Genomic DNA, 22458 nt, shown 5'->3' with positions numbered 1-22458 from the left:
GTCTTTCCAGATTGACTAAAAAGCAAGAAAGACGCATCTGTTATCCTGGCAGAAGAAGGGCAGATAGGAGGCTCCTTTTTCTCTTTTGACCTGAATGTGACCAAGGGATTCAAAAGTTCGAGTGAACAGTTATAAAAGTGAATTGATTTTAAGAAAGTGATTTTTTATTCCATGAAGATGCATAATAAGTAAAGAAGAAACACTATGAATAAACATGAGAGACAAAAAAAAGGGGTCAAAGGAATAGTGTCAACAGGACAATAAATGAAGTAATAAAAATCAACAATTTATATTACTCCTTTAAAGAACTCCCCTAAAGAACTTAAAGAACTTGCTTTAAAAGAGTAAAACACTACCTCATCTAAGAAACTATAAATTCCTAAGGGTAAGCACCACTTCTTTTGTGTTTTCCTTTCTGCATCACAGTTAAGAAATATATACACAGTGGTAGTTTTACAATAAATGTGGTTGCCCAAATGACTTAATGACACTGAATCTCTCCTCTTTGCAAATATAGAAGTATAACTAGTGTCTTTCAATTCAAGGGAAAACTAGGTATCCTGAGGCTGAAGCTTGAGTAATTGATGTCAAAACAAGTGGAGAAATAGGGAAGTCAAGATAGGAGTTGGAGAAATATATATAGTGAGGCAAAACAAACTAGGGGAAAAACTCAGAAGTCTAAATTTGCAGTTCTACAAAGGAATTCACTCTACTTTGAAAAACTAAATATTGAATCCATGCCTTTAGCTCTGCTCCTTCCCCAAGCCACACTAGAATAATAGAAAAGAGTTTTTCTATTATTATTTTTTAGGTATAAACTGAGAAAAACAAAAAGAATGAAAGCAGAAGATGAAAAGGGGAGAGGCAAGTAGTAACTGACCTACTGAATGCTAAACCAAAAGTAGGGAGAGGCAAGAAGCAACCAGTAAATCACAGAAGCCCTGAGAGGAGTCGGTGGCAGTGGGATGAAGGTGGAGCTAAAAACAAGAGAAACTATTGAGCACCTGAGAACAGTTAGACTCCCAGACCCCATCCCCTCCCCCTCTGTGGTGGAAGACTAGAGGTTTATTTTCTATGGCTTGGGGACACCAGGCTCAGCTGAGGATAGGGGTACTGAACTTAAAACAGGAAAATTCTACACTGAATGTTGAGATGGCCAGGCCTCTTCATGACTCAGCCCCCAGACATAGGCAGGAGATCAGAAGAGCCTTATCTGAGGAATTTGCCCATCTGATATAAAAGATCTACAAATACTGTTATCAGGGCTTCCCCATGGACACAGTCCAGTCAGATCACCCTACAGTAAAGACCACAGTTGACACAGAACTTCCAAGCAGATTTTTAATGTCTCACTTTAAAATATGAGCAGGCAGCAAAAATTACCAAACATTTAAGGAAAATATCTAATGTGAAAGACTAAGACCAAAGCAAACAATTGAGAGTTAACAGAAAGTACACAGTAAGAAGGAAATGTCAAAAATAATCCATCAGTAATATCCCCAGAGAGATCAATGAGAAATGAAAAGACATTGCATCATGAAACAAGAGCAGGATGCAGCAAAAAAGGAATATTTAGAGAACAATAAAAGAGCTCTTGGCGATTAAGACTCAATTCAAATATCTCTCCAAGGAGCCTGACTTCATGCCCTTCTTCTGTGTAGACATGTGAAAGATTCATCACCTCGTATTTCGCTTACCGCTTTGCTTTTCTGTCTCTTCTATTAAAACTAATGCCTTGAGTTCAGGGACATCTCTTACGCGTCTTTGTATCCTTAGTGCCGAGTGCTGAAGACAAACAGGCAGGCAGAGTGGGGGGACTATTAACTGACATTGTTTCAGGGGAGCAGGTGCTAAATTCCAGTCTGAAGTGGCTCTGCAGACAGCTGCTGCACCAAATCAAGGGGACATATATTCACGGGAGGACAGAAGCTTGAAACCTCTGGGGCAACAACAGCTCCAGTGTCCCAACACCTTTTCTTTCTTTCTCAATTCTAGGGCTTCCTTGGCTCTTCCTACTCAGCCAGTCCACGTGGCTCAGTGCCCCCACCTTCAATCCTTTCTATGGGACCTTGCTGGGCTTTTCCAGATACAGCCTCTGAGTATAACTGAGGCAGAGAATTCTGGAGTTCTTTGGGAAGCAGTGTGCTCTGACTTCAAAGGCATTCCTGATTCATCAGTCAGAAAATGAAAACCACTTATGCCATGGCCTGTAAACTAGCCAGCCCATTAGGGGGTAAAAAGCACGTGGAGGAGAATGCTCACTGGGATTGCTCTCTAGGAGCAGCTGTGGCAAGCGGCCCCTGGCACAGAGTGCCAAGTCAGGAAAATCAAAGGCCTTTCAGGCAGATAAAAGGAAGGTACAGAGAGGCAGCTGGCCCCTTATGGTGAGAGTCTGGGCCTCTCGCCCAAAGGCATCTTTATTTGGGAACACCTGGGTCCTGCCCCTTGGATCATCAAGGTTCAAAAATACCTAAATTATCAACCCGTAGGTGATCAGTCTCCCAAAAAGAGGTATTTGTGGGCATTAAGGGCAGATACAAGGTAAGAAGAGCACTGAATATGGTGGGTCTTTGCATCCTTGATTTCCTTTATCCCATGCCCACGAATAACTTCAATTGCTTATAGAGGCCCTTACTGAAGATCAAATAAGGGGAAAGTTCCTTATAAGAAGTCCTCCCGGGCCTCCCTGGTGGCGCAGTGGTTAAGAATGTGCCTGCCAATGCAGGGGACACGGGTTTGAGCCCTGGTCCAGGAGGATCCCACATGCCGTTGAGCACCTAAGCCCGTGTGCCACAACTACTGAGTCTGCACTCTAGAGCCCACGAGCCACAACTACTGAGTCCGTGCGCCACAACTACTGAAGTCCACGTGCCCTAGAGACCATGCTCTGCAACAAGAGAAGCCACCTCAGTGAGAAGCCCACGCACCGCAACGAAGAGTAGCCCCTGCTCGCCGCAACTAGAGAAAGCCCACATGCAGCAACGAAGACCCAACGCAGCCAAAAATAAATAAATAAAATAAATTTATTTAAAAAAAAAAAGAAAGAAAAGAAGTCCTCCCTTGTTCCCTTCCTAACTCCTCTGAGAGAGGCAGAGACACAGAGAGAGTACATACAGCAAGTATCTCCTCAAAGCTAGCATACAATAGTCCCAAGTTCCTACTTGATGAAACCACGGTCCTATATAGGGTGACCGATCATCCTGGCTTACTCAGGACTTTCCTAGGCTCAGCACTGAAAGTCTCATGTCCCAGGAAAGCCTTCAGTTCCAGGTAAAACAAGATAGTCAGTCACCCTAATGCCATGGTGCCTTTCTCAGACTAGTCCTATACTTATCTCACCCTCCAGAAGAAACAACTCATCGTTCTATTCTCTGAACTTTCTAATGGCCTATAGAATCTGCAAACTCATCTGACCCTTAACTATAGTCTGATATTTCATGAAGCATGACTCCCCCAAACTCCCCACTCCCAAGGAAATGGAGACACCAGCACATGGAGTATGTGGAGAGTGGGCTCAACAGAGGTCGGGAGCATCCCCCAAGATCATATAGCTGGTGGAGACTGGGTAGAATCTGCGTTGCCTAATTCAGGAGACTAGTCATTAGACCAGGGTTTGTCAATCTTAGTACTATTGACATTTTAAGCCAGACAGTTCTTTGTTGTGAGGGCTGTCCTGTGCATGATAAGATTTCAGTTGCACCCTGACCTCCAGCACCCTCTGCTCCAGCGGTGACAGTTACAAACATCTGCAGACATTTCCAAGTGTCCCCCTGCATGAAAAAATCCCCCTGCTTGAGAATCACTGCACCAGACTGTTCTTCCTTCTCTGGAACTTTCCAGTGTTCTCTACTCTTTTTTCTCTTCCCATTGCCTACTAGAGGAAAATGTCAAATTTTTGTTTGGGCCTTGGATAGATTCTAAGACTGTGTACTAATTCACCTAATGAAAGGGGACACCAAGCCCAGCCAATTCTTGGTTTGCACACTAATGGGAAGACTTTATGCTCTGCGTGGACTATGGCCTCACAGTGGCCAGTGAAGTCCTGGGCAACTTCAGATGGCCTGAAGACTATAGCCCAAGGTGCCAGCTCGGCCCTGCTTAGAGTAGTGAGTTCCAAGGTTTTTTCTCACTCCAACACATATTATGCCTTTTCACTTATTTATTTTTGTTTAAAAAAATCAGCATATTAGGAGACCTAGAATTTAGAGGAAAGTTAACAGATCCCTAGATGCTGCTCTTCCTCTGCTGCCTCAAATCCCACTGCAGACGTGGCACACTGGATTTATACTGGTTTGCAGTTTGCTGATAACCCACCCGACTCGTCCCCAGAAAGGGCAGCAGCAGAGGCCCAAGATGCTTCTGGGAAAACAAAAGGATTCATATAATGACTACATGCGTTATTTTCTATCTTAGTGAATTATTTGCCAGGAGAAAGGAGTAGTAGCTCTTCTTCGTGCCTAGAAGATGCTCTAAAAATAAATAAAGAGCAGAAGTAAAGCATTTAAAAGACCAGAGGGTTCAGGAAACTCATCCAGTCTGAAAAAGGTTCACGTCAACATGCTCCTATTTTTAAACAGCCTTAACTTCATTTGAAAGAAATGAAAACTTGGGAACTGAACCAAAGGGAACCATCTATCTACTTGGCTTCAGAGCAGAAGAGTCACAGAGTAGAAATTGCAAACAAACTGAGCATCACTGGAGACAAAGCTGATGGCCACCCTACCCTATTTACTTGCTTAACAGTTGCCATGACAAAGTGGCCACACCTAGGCTTTTGGATCAAGAACACGGAATTCTCTGATCCCAAATGCCTGTGATACATGTTGCCACTGCCTGTCTTCCTGTAAATTTAAAAAAAGAAAGAAAGAAAGGAAGGGAGGGAGGGAGGGAGGGAGGGGGGGAGAGAGAGAGAGAGAGAGAGAGACAGGAAGAAAGAAAGAAAAAATGCAGTGAATAAGCAAGTAAACACAGGAAATCAATTTCACCTCCAAAACAGGATGGGGCAATCCTGGAGAATGACACAAAGGCCTGGCACAGCCCAGCTGGAGAAGGGGGCCCTGAAAGGCTTTAGCTGCACAATAGTAATATTCCCTATAGGGCAGCAGGCATTTCCTAGGTGTGCGTGTTTGTTTTAATTATAATTAACGAAACACGGCTGGGGGAGAAACAGCCCCCACCATCTCCCAGTGCATGAAGAAACGCGCATCAGCCACAGGCATCACGTGCCTGAAGTGCCAGTCACTTCAGAACAAATTGTGTTTTCTTCTCCAAACCCAAAGCCTGGCCCTTCACTAGTGGAGGCGTGGCCTTTATAAAGCCCCAGGGAGTCGATACAAAGCTCTCTCTGCCTGAACTGGTCCCTTATGTTAAGGGCATTTAGGACTCTGCGTCCCTGTAAGATCACTCGTTCTAGTCTCAAACCAGGAGATCAATCCAAGAACTGATGCAAAACTTTGAACAACAGGTCCTGTCCAATAGGGCGAGTATCATTCATGGAGCAATGCAAGTTATGCTCCTTGCCATTAGGTTCGGGGGTCCCTGGTTTGCTGTTAATGAGGGTCAGTTGTGCTGGTGACCTAGGCCTTGGCTGGTCTCTGGTGATGATGCCCCCAAAGAAGCCAGCGTTAGCTTGCACAGCTGAAGAGAGATCTTATTTTGAGAAAGTGTCTTTGGGCTCATTCCAGTTTGAAAATAAGAGTGTGAAAAAAGAGATGGGTGAAGTCATCCCTAGCGGGGACCATGCACTGTCCCCAACCTCAGCTCAGTTCTGTTGCTGACGTGAGTATGGCCACAAGCTGCCAAACGCTGCTTCCCTCTGCTTGTGACAGAGCCAAGCAACCCAGCTGATTTACCGAGTAGAGCTCATTCAGGACCTTCATCAAATCATCTTGGAGCTGCTGGCCGACTTCTTTACTCTGCAAAGAAAGAGGAATGAAGGTTAATTGGGAAACAGAAGGAGGGAGGAGGGGGCAACAAAGGCAAGGGCAGCACGGGCTCTACAAATAACACAGACTCAATTAAGGCCCATTATTTAACCCAGCAAATCAGATAACCACTCTGATCAGACCAAATTATGGTCAGATTGCTAAAAGAGTTTTAATAAAATGAAACGTGCCCCTTCTAGAGCCTAGCAAAGGAAATCGCGTGGAGGGAAAATGGCTTGTAGCCTTTGATTTTTCAATTGTTCCCCGAAGAGCAGGCCTGAAAGCCACAACCCACTTGGCAACAGTTGTTAGGTGGGACGAGCTTTCTTGAATCCTTGCAGTCAGGCTTTCCTGAGAATTGTGGAGGAAAGTAAGATGTGAAATAGGGTGAGATAGGCATGCGTATATAAACATCCAAGGACTTCCAAGTACCTGACTAAATAGGAGCCTCCAAGCAAGAAGAATTTATACCTCTTACTTGCTTTATTTCTACCTCAAACTCCCAGGGCAGTGGTACCTCAAACATGACTGGTTGCTAATGTTGATACTGATGATATACGTTAAGGGGCCTCCAACAGATTAATCTTAAGGAGTGGTGGCTCTCAGGTTCTTCGCTGCTGCCGCCCAGGGCTGGCATCTAACTACATGGGGAAAAGGGTAGAAATAGAGAAGAATAAGGAAGCAGGAAGGAAATGAGTCACGCCTTTGATGCTGAGTGTTCTATGCCAAGCCCACGAGAGCAGGACATAAAACTGATTGGCATCACTGGGTCATTGAGAGGGGAAACCTTTGTTTTATCTTCTGCCAGCTCCTTCTAGTTCTTTCCTACTAAAAAGCAGATACCAACAATGCCCTTCTAACAGAAGGTATAATACTACCTACCCCCTGGTACAGCTCAGCTCCCAGGCAAAGAAAGGAAGATGTCCTGCATGTCAGAAACATAATAATTTAAGATCTTGCTTTTTTTTTTCAAGATATATGACTTTAAAAATATTTTTTTCTGATTACAAAAGGAATATACATTTATTGTAATAAATAAGAAAACTGTAGAAAACCTCAAAAAAGAAAAAGCAACCCTTAATTCCTACCGCTAAGAAATCACCACTCTAGACTTTGTTACACATTTTTCTCTCTACAATTTTTATGGAATTGGGATTGCATTATACACACTGTAACTTATCCACTTAGACATATGTTGTGAATATTTCCTTACGTATTATTCTTCTATAGTATTATAATAGATTATATTGATGTAGTTCCTATATTCTTGGACATTTACTTTGCTTACTATTTTTTGTACTAAAACATGCTGTATTTAATTACTTTGTATATAATCTATGCACACACCTGTCATTATTTTCCCCTAGAAGTAACATTGCTGAGTCAAAGACTGCTAACTTATACCATTAAATTGCCCTTGGAAAAAACTGTACCCATTTAAAATACCAATAGAAGCATATAAGAATGTTTTTTACTTTTTTTGTCTTGAAAATTTGATATGGTATCCTCTTTTAATTTGCAGTCCTTTAATTCTAGTGAGCCTAAACCTTTTTTTACATGTTTAGCAGTCATTTTCACTCTTCTTTTATGCTTTGACATTTTTCTATTAAGGAATTAATTATGGAATGTAACATATGTGTGACCTTTGTTGTGAGCAGACATGAATTTTTACACCTGGTAGTGTGGAGAGGGATGGAGGGAGCCCTGAATTGGCAATCACAAGACTCTTCTATTTCCAGCTCCTCCACTATCAGGAAAATAGCTTTGGACAACCTGGTCCATCTCTCTGGACCTCTGTTTTCTTTTCCATAAAATGAAAGTCTTTGGCTTAAACGTTCCTAAGGTCTTTTCCAACCTCTGCCATTCTATAATTCTTTGCCATCCTTTGCCTGGCTTCTTGAGTCCACATTAGATTCCAACACCCCCACTTCAGTGTACGGGGGGTTGGCCTTCCTCAACAGAGCACAAGATAATCAGCACGTTCTCCTTAGGGACCAAGATGCTCTACAGGGCTTCCCCGGTGGCACAGTGGTTGAGAGTCTGCCTGCCAATGCAGGGGACACAGGTTTGAGCCCTGGTCTGGGAAGATCCCACATGCCGCGGAGCAACTAGGCCCATGAGCCACAACTACTGAAACTGCACGTCTGGAGCTTGTGCTCCGCAACAAGAGAGGCCGCGACAGTGAGAGGCCCGTGCATCACGATGAAGAGTGGCCCCTGCTCGCCGCAACTAGAAGAAAGCCCACGCACAGAAATGAAGACCCAACACAGCCAAAAATAAATAAATAAAAATTAAAAAAAAAAAAAAAAAGATGCTCTACCAAATGGATGGCTTCAGGAGTATCTTGCTAGCCTTAAATTTACTATTCCCAAATGACTCTCATTCAATGCCCTCAACTGCTGGAAGAAGCCGTAAGAGGAAATGTCTTTTTCCAGGATCTCACATACCAACCTCTCCCTCCCATTGTGAGGAGAGCTGAGCTCCATTGAAGCAGCAGAGGCCCAAGGAGTTGAAGTGAGGCAAAATGACTCACCAACCAGCCACAGATCAGCAACAAGGCCAGGAAGTGACCATGAGTATCATTTCCAAACACCCTGCCCTCCTGCCTCCAGGCCAACTCCCCCTGCCAGCCTCCCAGCCTCTCTTACACCTCCTGGTGTTTAGATGGCAGAGGTTACAGGAGAAAACTCCCATTCCTCTACCCTGCTGCTTACCCATGACTTAAATAACCTAGTCCCCAGAAGAGGTGGGAAGGAGAGGGGGAGAAAAAGCATAACCAATCAAACAGCAATTAAGCCCGGGCAGATGTTTCCTTTCGTGTACTGATTAGTTGGAAAAGGACCGACTCAACTATTATCCCTGTTTATTTGAACAGGCTGCTGAAGTGATTCTGACTTACTCTCCCTCTGGCTGCGGGCTGGGCTGGGAACACACGTGCTGTTAGCCAGGTTACAGTTATGATAAAGTCCCCAGCAATTGGGAGAAATTCTGACTCGAGGAGAGAGGCAGGAAATAGCCTGTACCTCTCCTTGCGCAGACGATAAAACGCCACCGTTCTGTATTTCAGAAACCTTAACTGTGTGCCTCTGGGGGCAAGCGTGGCCCCAGCGATCCCAGAAGGGCTTCCGTGCTGGCAGCTGCTGTGGAGCAGTTGTCAGAGCTGGGAAGCTACAAGGGGGACCCACCCAAAGACAAGGAAGACATTTATTCCTGGGAACAACAGGACCTGATGAGGCCGAGTCCATGACAATGCAGACTGTGGAGCCTTTCCGTTTCCTATAACAAACAGCAAGGGGGCTTCCCTGGTGGCGCAGTGGTTGAGAGTCCGCCTGCCGATGCAGGGGACACGGGTTTGTGCCCCGGTCCGGCAATGATCCCACATGCCGCGGAGTGGCTGGGCCCGTGAGCCATGGCCGCTGAGCCTGCGCGTCCGGAGCCTGTGCTCCGCAACGGGAGAGGCCACAACAATGAGAGGCCTGCGTACCGGGGGAAAAAAAAAAAAAAAAAAAAAAAAAAAGCTAAGGGATTTCTCGGCAGAAAAGAGAAAGAGAATTTACAGAGCAGTCTTTGTGCCCTATCATATAGCCTGCATCTCTTTTCTTTAAAATTTCTTGGAAGAGAATGAGTCATCTAAACATTGCAGGAAACCAAATAGAAGTCGAGGGAAAAAATTACTTTGGGCAAAATTTTTCTCTTAAATGTTCGCATAGTAATCTTTGCCTGGAAAAAAAAAAAAAGAAGAAGAAGAGATGCCTAAATTTAGACCAGAGATGTGGCACAGTGAATGCTGGTTCTCTGGGATAGGAAGTGCCATGGTGTGCTCAGGAGGGAGCTTTTATTTTGAAACTCACCACAACTGTCTGGCCAGTGTGTTTCACAGGCCCCCACTCTGCCTGCTGCCGGGGCGGGGCTGATTGGAAGGCAGTGAGATTGTAACAGACCTGCCAGCTGTGTGCTTACAAAATGGGCAGGGAATCCTCCTTTTCCAACAGATAACAGCACTGGCCAACAGAACCGAAACACACAGCCTCATTTCCCAAAGACCATCAAGTCCTGAAACCTCCTCACTCACAAAAAGGATGCAGCAGCAGAAACGTAAGGACACATGAGGTTCTGTGGTCTGGGCTGCCGGGACACTGGTCACTCAACTTTGGAGCAATACATTTCCTGAGCTTGGATGGGTTTGTCTATGAGCATTTCCCAAAGAACACTGATTATGAAAGGGTTTTCAAACCAGTGCTCATCAGGGAGATTACCTACTACCTGATTCTCTAGGTACTTAGCTCAGCACTAGTATGCTTTCCAAGTTGGGGAGGAGGGGCTGTTGTTTACTGGCCATCTATACTACAAAGCTCTATTATCTGAAGGGGACAAAATTACCCCTTATTTGTATGAAAAAAAAAAAAAAAAGAGGAAGTCATGTCTCTGCCATGTGGTGAGAGCTAATTTCAGCCCTGTCCCAAGGCTGAGCCCGTCAGCAGGTAGAAACAGTAGGATCATTTAGTTCTCTGCCGATTAGCCAGTGTCAGCAGATTTCCAAAAAGGAATCCAATTTTCAAGGGCATATATCTCCCTCCACCAGTGCTACACCCCCTTCCCTACCCCAAAGATACTTCTGAGACCAACTGTTAAAAAGACCTAAAAAAATGTAAAGTTGAATTTACATTTACAGGTTTCAGAGGAAAGAGACATGAACCCTATACGAAGCTCTGACAGCCGGAGAAGTGCCACCAGATGTAGGGTCAGTTTCAGGGGCGCTGGCTCACCACTTCAAAGTGGCCAAGTTTCAAGAGCTGGAGCTTTGCCTGAAATACTTTTGGTGGGGAGGACAGGGCTAAAAGGAGTGGCTGTGTGGCAGCAGGGCTAGTGCTAGGTGATGGTGGGCACTGTGTCTGGCCCCTCCTCAGCCCATCAAAATAGGTGGTCCAGGATGCAGCCGTGAGGGTGCAGGGTGTGGTGATCCTGCGGGTCAGAGCTCAGGAGTGATTTCTAGATTTCCCTATGGCCACAATACTTGTATCTATGCGGGGGGACTCTTTCTATTCAGCTTTCACTCACTGATTAAGCTAGCACATGGTGGCTCTAGTAAGACTGTGCTCCGGTTATGCTCTGGGGAGCCCATGGTAGCATAAAATACAAATATACTGAATTGCAAGACACTTATAGAGAGGTAGGCTGGGAGCTGCCACGAAATAGACACCTGAAGTGCTTTTACCTTCTGAAGATAGGGTAGAACAGGATTTCAAAAAATACATTTTAAAAATTGTAATCCAGTATAACATGTGTGTGTCTACAGTAAAGGTCCTTTTTATGTGCAGTGCATTCTGATTTTTCCTATTCTTTTCTCCTCTTCAATTTTTTTAATGTTAGTCATAATTCACTAAATTCATTTTACAACTAATCAATGAGTCATTATACACAGGTTTAAAAATACTGGACACGCTACTTGGGGCATTGATAAAGAAAATAGTGGATTGAGGACTGAAGCCCACCAACCAAGACAAGTGCTAAGTAACTTGGCTCTCAAGGTGGCTAACTGCATGTTTTGAAGCAGGTTCAATTACTAGATCCTGGCAAAGGCGGAAATGCTGTATTTTTAAGGAGTGATCAATAAAGAGTCCATTGGCAAATATTTATAGAACACCTATTATGTGTCAAGTACTTGTGGTTTAACTGGAAATATAGTAGTATACAAAACAGTTTAAAAGTTTACAGTCTACTGAGAAAGATGGACATTAAGCTGATATCTGAGCCTATCAGAATGCAACTATTCCAGTCTCAAAAGCATTACTAGAAATGGAATTTCTTAAGTTAGTTTTCTAGTTCAAGATGAATTTGTTTCTATCTCAGCCAAGAGGTTTCCACACTTACCTCCAGAGCAAGCTAGATATTGAATCTAGCTTGCCAGAAACATGATTTCAAAAAAATCTTGCTATTACATAGCAAATCCCTTCTTTGAATTTGCCTTTCTAAGTTTCTAACAGATATTTCAGGTTGTAAAGATACTGCTTCAGTATAAGTGACTCCCAAAGCAGTCACATTTCATTTTTAAAGAGTCTCTTGAGCTTCTCAGAACCATACAAACTAAAAAACTCACCAGGTGCTCCTTCACTCAGAAGTGAATGGGTGTAGTTAAATTCTCTCAGTAACAAGAGTCATACTTTAAGAGAATAAAAGAAAATGTCAGAAACCTGACACAGTCTGAGACCCAATACCCGTCTCGGAATTTGTCTTTTGAAACACAACTGGTTTCTCAATTAGATTCCTGTTTAATTATCTAAAAAACTTAATCTAAAAAAATCCCAAGGCTACTAAAATATGAAACCATCTAAAACTAATGAAAGCGACAGATTATAACTTTTAAAACCATATTTCTTAAGTGCCCAGCCCACTGCTTTGTATACAGCAGCCAGTAAGGTAACCAGTTATTGAATCAATTAGGTAAACTTTTAGACTTAAACATTATGCTTTCACATAATCACAAGAATAAAACAATATAGCTGCGTTTACTTCACGTAGATTACTGAAAGTGGAAACTCCATCAGAAGTTATCCACGTGAACTCCCTCAGGTTACAGTTCACAGATGAGCCCAAAAAGTTGAAATGACTTTTCTGGGGTCGCACAGCTATCCAGTATCCTGTCTGGGACCACATGCAGTATTCAAAGAGGGTGAAACATGCAGGCACTAGAGCAGGGTTTGACTCCTGCTTCTACTTCCCATTTGTATCACCCTGGGTAAATTGTTTAACCACTCTATGCCTCAGCTTCTGCATCTGTAAAATAGGATAATAATGAGATAATCCATGTAAAGTGATTAAGGTAGAATCTAGCCCTTAGTATGCTCAATAAATGTTAACATTTTTTAAATTTATTTATTTATTTTTTGCGGTACGCGGGACTCTCACTGTTGTGGCCTCTCCTGTTGCGGAGCACAGGCTCTGGACGCACAGGCTGAGCAGCCATGGCTCACAGGCCCAGCCGCTCTGCGGCATGTGGGATCTTCCTGGACCGGGGCACGAACCCGTGTCCCCTGCATCAGCAGGCGGACTCTCAACCACTGTGCCACCAGGGAAGCCCCTGTTAGCTATTATTAATATTAGAATCCAGCCCTCTTAACACCCACTTGAAAGCTCTTTTCCACCAATGTGCTGCCTCCTGATGTACCCCCAAAACATATAATGATCATGGTATGTGGAATTGGGAAGGCTCCCAGAAGCTAATCCCCAGGCAGAACTGCAGCTAAATCCCTCCAGTGGAGGGGCTCTATCAACCACAGGGAAGAAGAATCTTTGGTTTTCCTCATGCTGCTGATGCACAATCTATTCCCCTCCCCAGTTTCAGTAAGAACCAAAGTAAGAATAACTCTGTAAGAAATATGAAGTTTTCCTAAGGGGGAAGGGTAGGTGTTTAGCAAAAAGGAAGAAATTGGTGGGGGGTGTGGGGCAGTGGCTGTAGAGGCAAAATAAAAAGAATAGATTTACTTTCTATCTCTCTAGGTAGATTAAACAGGAAAGATCCTTCTCAGATGCACAACTGGGACTTGGTTCAATTGGGGTCATAAATTAAATGTCCAAAGGTAGGATCTCCCTACTGTCTAGGTCAGAGAAGACAAAGAATGCCCATTACTAAGTTCTGGTTTAATGAAATCCAAGAGCTTTCTCCTCTAGGGCACTTGTTTCTGAAAGCGATTTCCTTAAGGCTTTCCCAGAAGTTCTGGAATGTGTGAGTAGTCAGACTTAATAACCCACAGTAATGCTTGTGGGCCCTGGGAGAAAATCCATTCTTTGCCATGACAGTGAACGCTATGGATTCAATTTCTACCTCCTGTGGACGCTTACTATGCTCTGTTACAACTGACCAGAGCCTCTTGTCAGGGAAACATATGATTCGAACAAGGCTGAGTCCCACTGGACTAGGGCAGGGGTGGGGTGGGGGTAGGGGGACAGGAAGAGGCTGAAGGTCCTCTGCTCTCCCAAGACCTCAGATGGCAGAGTCTAAAACAAAGACCTATAAGAATCTGAATGTTCCCCCATAGTTGTTTCAATCTCTTGGAATGGCCTATTCTAATACTAAAAAATAAGCTGAAAGCAACATCCCTTAAAAGGAGACAATCAAGTCTGAGGCTTCATTTCTTAAACCACCACTATGATGCTTCTCTTGGCAAATTTCCATCTTTAACTCTTCTGGATAATGATTTCAGTGGGAGTGTAATAATGTCTTTAGGCCCTGATCTCCAGTGCCAAAGGATTTCTTGAGGTCGTATTGAAGATGAGTGATCACCCCATCTCCCGGTCAGGACACTAAAGGCATAGAAATGGTGTCTTGATGACCATGGCATCCTTGGGTAGACTGGGACACAGGGGACAAAAGACACAAAGACAAACAGGCAACATGAGAGCACAAATCTCTCGGCAGCTGTAAAATGGACTCTAGAGGAAAAATAATCAATGGGTTGGAACTGGGCAAGAAAGAAAAAAAAAACCAAAAAGCCAGAATGATATGGTGGATGTAAGCATATGCCCGTCTACAGTAAGGAATTCCAGGAGCTGGGTGATGGGAAGAATACCCCTGTGGCTCCCAGTTGACTGCGAGGAGGCTGGAAGCATAGGAGTTAATAGAGCTCATCTGAAAGCTGGCAGCATGAACACGGCATGGGAGGCGGCCTGGTAGGAAGTAAAATAGTCAGCAGCACCCATACAGGAAATGCCTGGCTTGCTGGGAAAATCGCTGATTAGATACTTTAAAGAGGAACCTGGCAGCAAAGTCAGTTCATTGAGGGATCTGTGTAGTTCTACTTTTGGAGTTGTCTTAGAATCCCACCTTCCAGAGAAAAGGAGGAGCAGAGGGTTTAATTATGGAAAGAGCATCTTGATACTTCAGGTGCCAGAGTTGGACCGGAGAGGAGCAAAAAAGCCAACTCTGGGAGATAAATAGAGTTCTTCACTGGCAGATGATTAGAATGCATTTCCTTGGGGCTGGGGTGGAGCTCTGAGTCTGGACAGCTTTCTTCAGTGACAGTGGTGGTCTGTACCCTTTCGTCTTTGTCCACACTGTGTCCACATGCGCAGCCACTCCCATCAGTCTACGGACAGTTAAAAAAATCTACGTCCTTGGAGAAGGGCACCTTCCCTCATCCCCAGTGAAAAATCAGTGAATTGTGAGAAGGAGGATGTCCAGAGTTTGGAACTGATGATTTCCATTCCCCAGCTCTAAGTGCTTCAATTTTTCCTCTTCACTTCAGGCTTTATAAATTTTCCAGGTCCACCAATAGAACGTGTATCTGACTGCAGTTGCCAGGCATAGGGCCCATATATGTCATTTAGGCCAGGTTTGTTCATTGTTTTTCAAATCTTCTTTATCTTTACGGATTTTGTGTGTGTGTGTGTGTGTTTTGTCTATTTGATTATTCAGTAAGTCAGGTGTATTAAGCCTCCCACTGGGGTTGATGATTTGTCTATTTCTCCTTTTAATTCCATCCATTTTTGATTTATATGTTTTAAGTTCGCATTATTGATTCTTCCCGGTAACTTGAATCTTTAATTATTATGAAATATCCTTCTTTATCTCTAATAATACTTTTTGCATTAAAATCTATCTTGTCTGATTTTATCAGAACTATCTTTTCCCATCATTTTGCTTTAACTCTTTCTATATCCTTATATTTAACTCTGTCTATATCCTTATATTTAAGGTGCGGCTTTTCATGTTTCAGTTTTGTTTGTTTAAAATCTGTTTTTTAATTCTGCATGAGTCTGTTTACAGTCATTGTAATTACTGATACATTTAGGTTTAAATCCACCAACTAGCTGTATGCTATTTGTTCTATTTTCTCTCATTTTTTACCTTCTTTTTTCCTTCTAATTAAAAAAAATCAGTAAAAGTCACTCTTGGTTTATTCTCTGTACACAAATGTACAAAGTGGGTAACCACCACCACAGTTAAGACATAGAACAGTTCCATCACCCACCAAAAAATTCACTCATGCTGCCCCTTTATTGTCAAACTCTCCTCTACCCTTAATCCCTGGAAGCCACTGCTGTGTTCTATATTCCTATAGTTTTCTCTTTACCAGAATCTTTCTTACCATCTTTTGGCTAGTTTTTATTTATCAAGTTTCCCCCTCTCTTAGATTGGTTGAGATACTATTTCTTTAGTGATAACCCTAAATTATAACATACATCCTTGACTTGCCAAAGTCTAATATAAATTAATACTCTTACCACTTCCAGGACAATACCTTTAAACCTATTTCCCCATCTCTGCCTGGGCACAGATTCTATTGTTGCCATTTACATTAATTTTATGTATGTTTAAAACCCTGCAATAAATTATTTTTTTAAAGTCAGTATTCATTTAGATGTATACTTTTTGTTTCTCTTCACTTTTTCCTGCATCTCCAAGCTTCTATCTGGGATTCATTTTATTTCTGCCTAAAGAATACCATTCAGTATTTCTTTTAGTGCAAGTTCTGCTGACGATAAGTTATATTCGATTTTTCTTGTCTGAAACTGTCTAGTTCACCTTCATTTTTTTTTTTTTTTTCCGGTACGCGGGCCTCTCACTGTCGCGGGCTCTCCCGTTGCGGAGCACAGGCTCCGGACGCGCAGGCCCAGGGGCCACGGCTCACGGGCCCAGCCGCTCCGCGGCATGCGGGATCCTCCCGGACCGGGGCACGAACCCGTGTCCCCTGCATCGGCAGGCAGACTCTCAACCACTGCGCCACCAGGGAAGCCCTCACCTTCATTTTTGAAGGTTATTTCTTTCAGCATCACTCTGCTGTCTCTTTTCTTTTATTGTTTCCGTTGTGAAGTCAGCTGTCAGCTTTGCTATCTCTCCTTTGAAGGTAATACGCCTTTTTTCCCCCCCTTTGGCTGTTTTTAAGATTTCTCTCTGTCATAGTTTTCAGCAACTTTACTCTAATGTGCCTACATGTAATTTTCTTTGTATTTATCCTGCTTGGGGTTCATAATCCTTCTTCAATCTGTGACTTGATGTCTCTTCTTAGGTTGGGACAACTCATAGCTTTTATCTCTTCAAATATTGCTTCTACCCCATTCCCTCTGTTCTCTTCTTCTGGAACTTCAAATGTATGCATATTAGGCCTATTTACCATATCCCACAAGTCTCCTATGCTCTTTTTTTGTTTTGTTTTGATTTTGGTATTTTCCATCCTTTTTCTCTTTCTAAGCTTCCGTATGCATTTTTTTCTGACCTATCTTCCAATTCATTAATTCTTTTCTTTTTAAAAAAATTTATTTATTATTTATATATTTTTTGGCTGCGTCGGGTCTTAGTTGCGGCACGCGGGATCTTGGTTGAGGCATGTGGGATCTTTCATTACGGTGCGTGGGCTTCTCTCTAGTTGTGGCATGCAGGTTTTCTCTTCTCTAGTTGTGGCGTGCAAGTTTTCTCTTCTCTGGTTGTGGCATGCAGGTTTTCTCTTCTCTAGTTGTGGTGCGCAGGTTCCAGAGTGTGTGGGCTGTGTAGTTTGCAGCACACAGGCTCTCTAGTTGAGGTGTGCAAGCTCAGCAGTTGTGATGCGTGGGTGCCTGCAGCCTGTGGGATCCTAGTTCCCTGACCAGGGATCAAACCCACGCCCCCTGCATTGTTAGGTGGATTCTTTACCACTGGACCACCAGTGAAGTCCCCAATTCATTGATTCTTTAGTCAGCTCTGTCTAACCTGCTATTTAATCCACATTGAGCTCTTTATTTTAGTTACTATATTTTTCAGCACTAAAATTTCTGTTTGATTCTTCTTGTTTTTAACATTGAGATAAAACTCACATACCATAAATTCACCTTTTTTTTTAATTTAATTTTATTTTTTTGCGGTACGCGGGCCTCTCATTGCTGTGGCCTCTCCCTCTGCGTAGCACAGGCTCCGGACGCGCAGGCTCAGCAGTCATGGCTCACGGGCCCAGCCGCTCCGTGGCATGTGGGATCCTCCCGGACCGGGGCACGAACCCACATCCACTGCATCAGCAGGCGGACTCTCAACCACTGTGCCACCAGGGAAGCCCAAATTCACCATTTTAAAGTGTATGATTCAGTGGTTTTAGTATATTCACAAGGTTGTGCAACAGTCACCACTATTTAATTCCGGAACATTTCATCACCAAAAAGAGAAGGCTCTCACCTGAGCCCTTCCTCCAACTCCTGGCAACCATTAAGCTACTTTCTGTCTCTATGGATTTGCCCATTCTGGATATTTCCTATAAATAGAATCATGTAATATGTGTTTTTAAGGTTCATCTATGTTGTAGCACATATCAGTACTTTCTTCCTTTTTATGGCTGAGTACTATTCCATTGTATGGATACGCCACATTTTGTTTACCTGTTAATTAGCTGATGAACATTTGGATTGTTTCCAAATGTTCATCAACTGCTTATTATGAATAATTCTGTTATGAACATTCATGTACAAGTTTCTGTGTGGGCATGTTTTCAGATATCTTGAGTATACATCTAGGAGTGGAATTGCTTGGTCATAGGGTAACTCTATGCTTAAGTTTTTGCATAAGTTTGGCTTAAGTTTTTGAGGAATTGCCAATCTGTTTTTCATAGCATCTGCACCATTTTACAATCCCACCAGCAATGTATGAGGGTTCCAATTTCTCCACATCGTTGCCAACACTTATTCTTTTCTTATTTTTATTTTTGAATTATAGCCATCCTGGTGGGTGTGAAGTGGGATTTCATTGTGGTTTTGACTTACAGTTCCCTAATGACTAACAATGTTGATCATCTTTTCATGTGCTTCTTGGCCATTTGTATACCTTCTTTGGAGAAATGTCTATGCAAGCTTTTTGCCTTTTTAAAGATTGGGTTGTTTCTCTCTTTATTGTTGAGTTGTAAGAGTTCTTTATATATTCTGGATACTAGATCCTTATCAGACACATGATTTGAAAATATTTTCTCCCATTCTATAGGTTGTCTTTTCATTTTTTTGATAGTGTCCTTTGAAGCACAAAAGTTTATAATTTTGATGAACTTAAATTTATGTACTTTTTCCTTTTGGTGCTTATGTTTGGTGTCATATCTAAAAAACCATTACCTAATCCCAGGTCACAAAGATTTATGCCTACGTTTTCTTCTAAAAGTTTTAGCTCTTACATTTATACCTTCAATCTATTTTGAGTTGTTTGATTCTTTTTTTATAACTTGCCAGTTTTTTGTTATTATTTGTTTTCATAAACATAGTTAATTTAAAGTTTGTCTGATAACCATTATATGGACCTCCTGTAGGTCTATTGTTTTTCTTAGTAGCATTGCATATACAAAACAATGAGAGATATTAGGCCTAGGATGACAGCATTGTCCACTAGAGAGGATTTAAATTTGCTTATACCCACTAGATATCTTAGATCAACTTAATCCAATTAGAGATTAAGATAATTTGCAGCTAGGTTTCAGTCCCTGTGAGCCTGCTAAAGTCTGTTTCTGGCTCACTGTTCTACTAAATTATATCCCTGTGGGGTTCCAAAGCCTGAGGAAGTTTACCAGGGCTCCCCTTCCTCAGCCTGAATTCCAATTTTTGTCCTGTTAGCCCTATAAGGCTATTAAAAGCTCTGCTTGGCTTCTCTTCTAGAATAACAGATACCTCTTAGGCAAAAGCAGCTTCAAAGAAGCAGAAGGGCTAGTCTGAGTTACCTAAACTGCCATTTCTAGTAGCAAAACTCAAAGTTTAAACTTTGAAGACAGACATTATCTTTATGTGTAGCCCTCACCAGGTCCAGTGCAATGTTGGATACCTAATAAGTATGCTTTGTATGAAAGAAAGAATGGATACTGGTGAAAGTGAAGGCTTACCACATTTATGTTTTAAAGTTGTTCATTTCCTAGGATATGGTAACCAAAATACTCTGGTAAGACAAGAGAGAAGCAAGCTTGAGGTTTTAAATATGGTTCTTCATTACTTCCTTAGAGGCTTTTCAAAAACCACGATCTATCAAAGGATAGGAGAGGGATGAATCCACCTCATATAAAGGGCATATTTGAAATTAGCTGTAGTGATTGAGAATCCAGATTTAAATCTCAGGCATTCTCTGGTAACCCGAAGTCCACCAAATGGAGGAACTCCCCATGAAGTTCTGAAAATGAGCACATATAAAAGTCTCATACGGGGCCATTTGGGGCTTGAAGAGGTTTGGCCATCTAGTTCCTGGGACATATGTGAAAATAGCTCCACCAACTATGAAAAGGAATTCCTGAATTCCTTAACAGCACACTGGCCTTTCTTAAGTGACACGAGAATAAAAACAGAAAAAAGTAATCATTGACTTCTAATTCTCCAATAAGTGGCCATATGCTGCTGATTTTTCCTTTACGATATATGTAACATCTGTCTCCTTTCCATTCCTCCTGCCACTGCTACCACATTGTGGGCCCTTATTACCCTGCCCCTGGATTAGAGGCCCAGTCTTTCTGAAATAGCAGCTCTATTATATCATTTTCCTATGAATAAATCTTCCTTGGTTCCCAAGTGCTCTCCTCATAAATACTCTGGTTTAGCCAAACTATTTTACTCACCACCCTCTGAAGAGTCCTCACACATTCCTGCGCTCTCTTTTGTCCTGAAATCTGTTCTTTCCATACGGAATGTCCTTCCACTCTAACTCCCCCTCCACACTCATGAACTGCTCACTTTTCCATCTCTAATTATGAAATCATTTTCATTTTAAATTTCACCTGTCTACTTACTGTATGTAAAGCATTTACTGTAGCTGGCACAGGATAAATCTTCAATATATATTCTTAAAAGAAAACTGAGTGTGTGTGTGGGCAGGGATATAATTTTCAATCAATGGTGATATGGAAATTGCATGTCTACTTTTCAAAAAATTAAGTTGTGTCCTACCTCACATTATATATAAAAATTGATTTCGTGGAGATGGCTTAAAGACTATAATGTGAAAGACAAAACTATAAGAAGATAATACAATGGAATATCTTCAGGACCTTAGGGCAGGAAAGGCTTTCTTAAATATGGCAGAAAAAGCACTAATCATAAAGAAAAACGAATGTAACTACATTAACATGAAGACCTTTTACTAACCAGTAGAAAATATGAAAAGGAAAAGACAAGACCTAGTGTAGGAGAATATATGTCTAGCTATATAACCAATAAAAGGATTAATATTCCAGATAGGCACTTCGTAAAAGAATATATTTAAATGGTCAGTAAAAATAAGAAAAGGCCCTCAAACTCATTAGTTATCAGATTGTTGTAAATTAAAACCAATATGACAATAGCTAAAATTAAAAGTAAAACTACAGCTAAAGTTAAAAATCTGACCATACTAAACATTGGCAAGGATGTAGAAGAATGAAACTCTCATACATTGCTGGCAGGGGTGAAAGTTACTAATAACTACTTTGGGAAATAGTTTAGCATTATATAAAAAAGAAGATATGCCTATTTTTTAAACCAGCAATTCCACTACTTGGTATACACCCTAGAAATCTGAGCATATGTACACCAGTATGCACATACAAGAATGTTCACCATAGCATAGTTTGCATTAGTCCCAACTGAAAACAACCTAAATGCCCATTGATAACAAAATGGATAAGTAACTTGTGGTGAATTCATAAATGGAACCCTACAGCAATGAAAATAAACAAGGTACAGTTATATGCAACAGAATGGATGACTCTCACAAACTGTGGCAAGCAAAAGTAGCAAGACACAAAGGGATGCATACAGTATAATTCCACTTATGTAAAGTTCAGAAACAGGCAAAATTAAATTATGCTGTTTAAAGGTGAATACCTAGAGGCTATAATTTAAGAAAAGCAAGAAAATAATTATCACAAAGTTAGGATAGTGGGGAGGAATAGAGAGAGCTGTGACTGGGGAATATAGCAGGGACTTTTGAGGTGCTGATAAGATTATGTATTGACCTGTGTGGTTAGTTACTTTGGTGTTTGCTTTATTATTACTCAGTTACTATACCCATATATTTTACATACGTTTCTATACCTATATTTCAAATTTAAAAACTGAAAAACAGAAGAGTTCCATGATTGATTGGTGATATCTATCACAAATGTAGGAAAGAAGTTTTTGCTGATACACATTGGTTCACAGGCCTTCCTTCAACAACCAAGCTGAATATGACTCCTCCTTTACTGCCTGTCCCATATTCTCTAGCAATTATTATCAGTGCCATTTATTGGACACATGATATCTACAATGCCTTGATTAAAGCTATTTATGCAAATGTCTTCTTCCCTTTCAACTATAGCATAAGCTTCTGAGGGATCTGGACTATTTCTTGCAATTAGTAATTAATAAAAAGAGTTAATTGTAGCTTACATTTACCTAGTGCTTAGTGTGAGTTAACCATTTACAGGCATAACCTTATTTAATCTTTGTAATAACTCTATGAGGTATGTTATTATCTCCATCTTATAGATACTAAATCTTGCAGTGGTTATTTGTCCATGGGAAGAGCTATGAAATGGCAGAGTTAGAATTTGAACCCACAAATTCCTGTTCAATGCTATTTTGTCAGATTTGTATTTTC

The 22458-nt window shown here is 41.8% G+C and overlaps 1 protein-coding gene across 9 annotated transcripts in view; it reads right to left on the bottom strand.

The window, feature by feature from the left end:
• The window catches only part of SRGAP2 (SLIT-ROBO Rho GTPase activating protein 2), a 237761-nt gene that overhangs the window by 70872 nt on the left and 144431 nt on the right, over window positions 1-22458 (bottom strand). For all 9 annotated transcript variants that reach the window (XM_033852663.2, XM_033852657.2, XM_033852660.2 and 6 more), the window contains one exon: window positions 5853-5915. In XM_033852663.2, the coding sequence (XP_033708554.1) occupies window positions 5853-5915 (63 nt within the window). The remainder of the gene's footprint in view (window positions 1-5852; window positions 5916-22458) is intronic.

This window comes from Tursiops truncatus, chromosome 1 (genome assembly GCF_011762595.2).
Source record: "Tursiops truncatus isolate mTurTru1 chromosome 1, mTurTru1.mat.Y, whole genome shotgun sequence".
Lineage (NCBI taxonomy): Eukaryota > Metazoa > Chordata > Mammalia > Artiodactyla > Delphinidae > Tursiops > Tursiops truncatus.
Note: the sequence above shows the minus strand (reverse complement) of the source record. Positions and strands in the feature narration are given on the sequence as shown.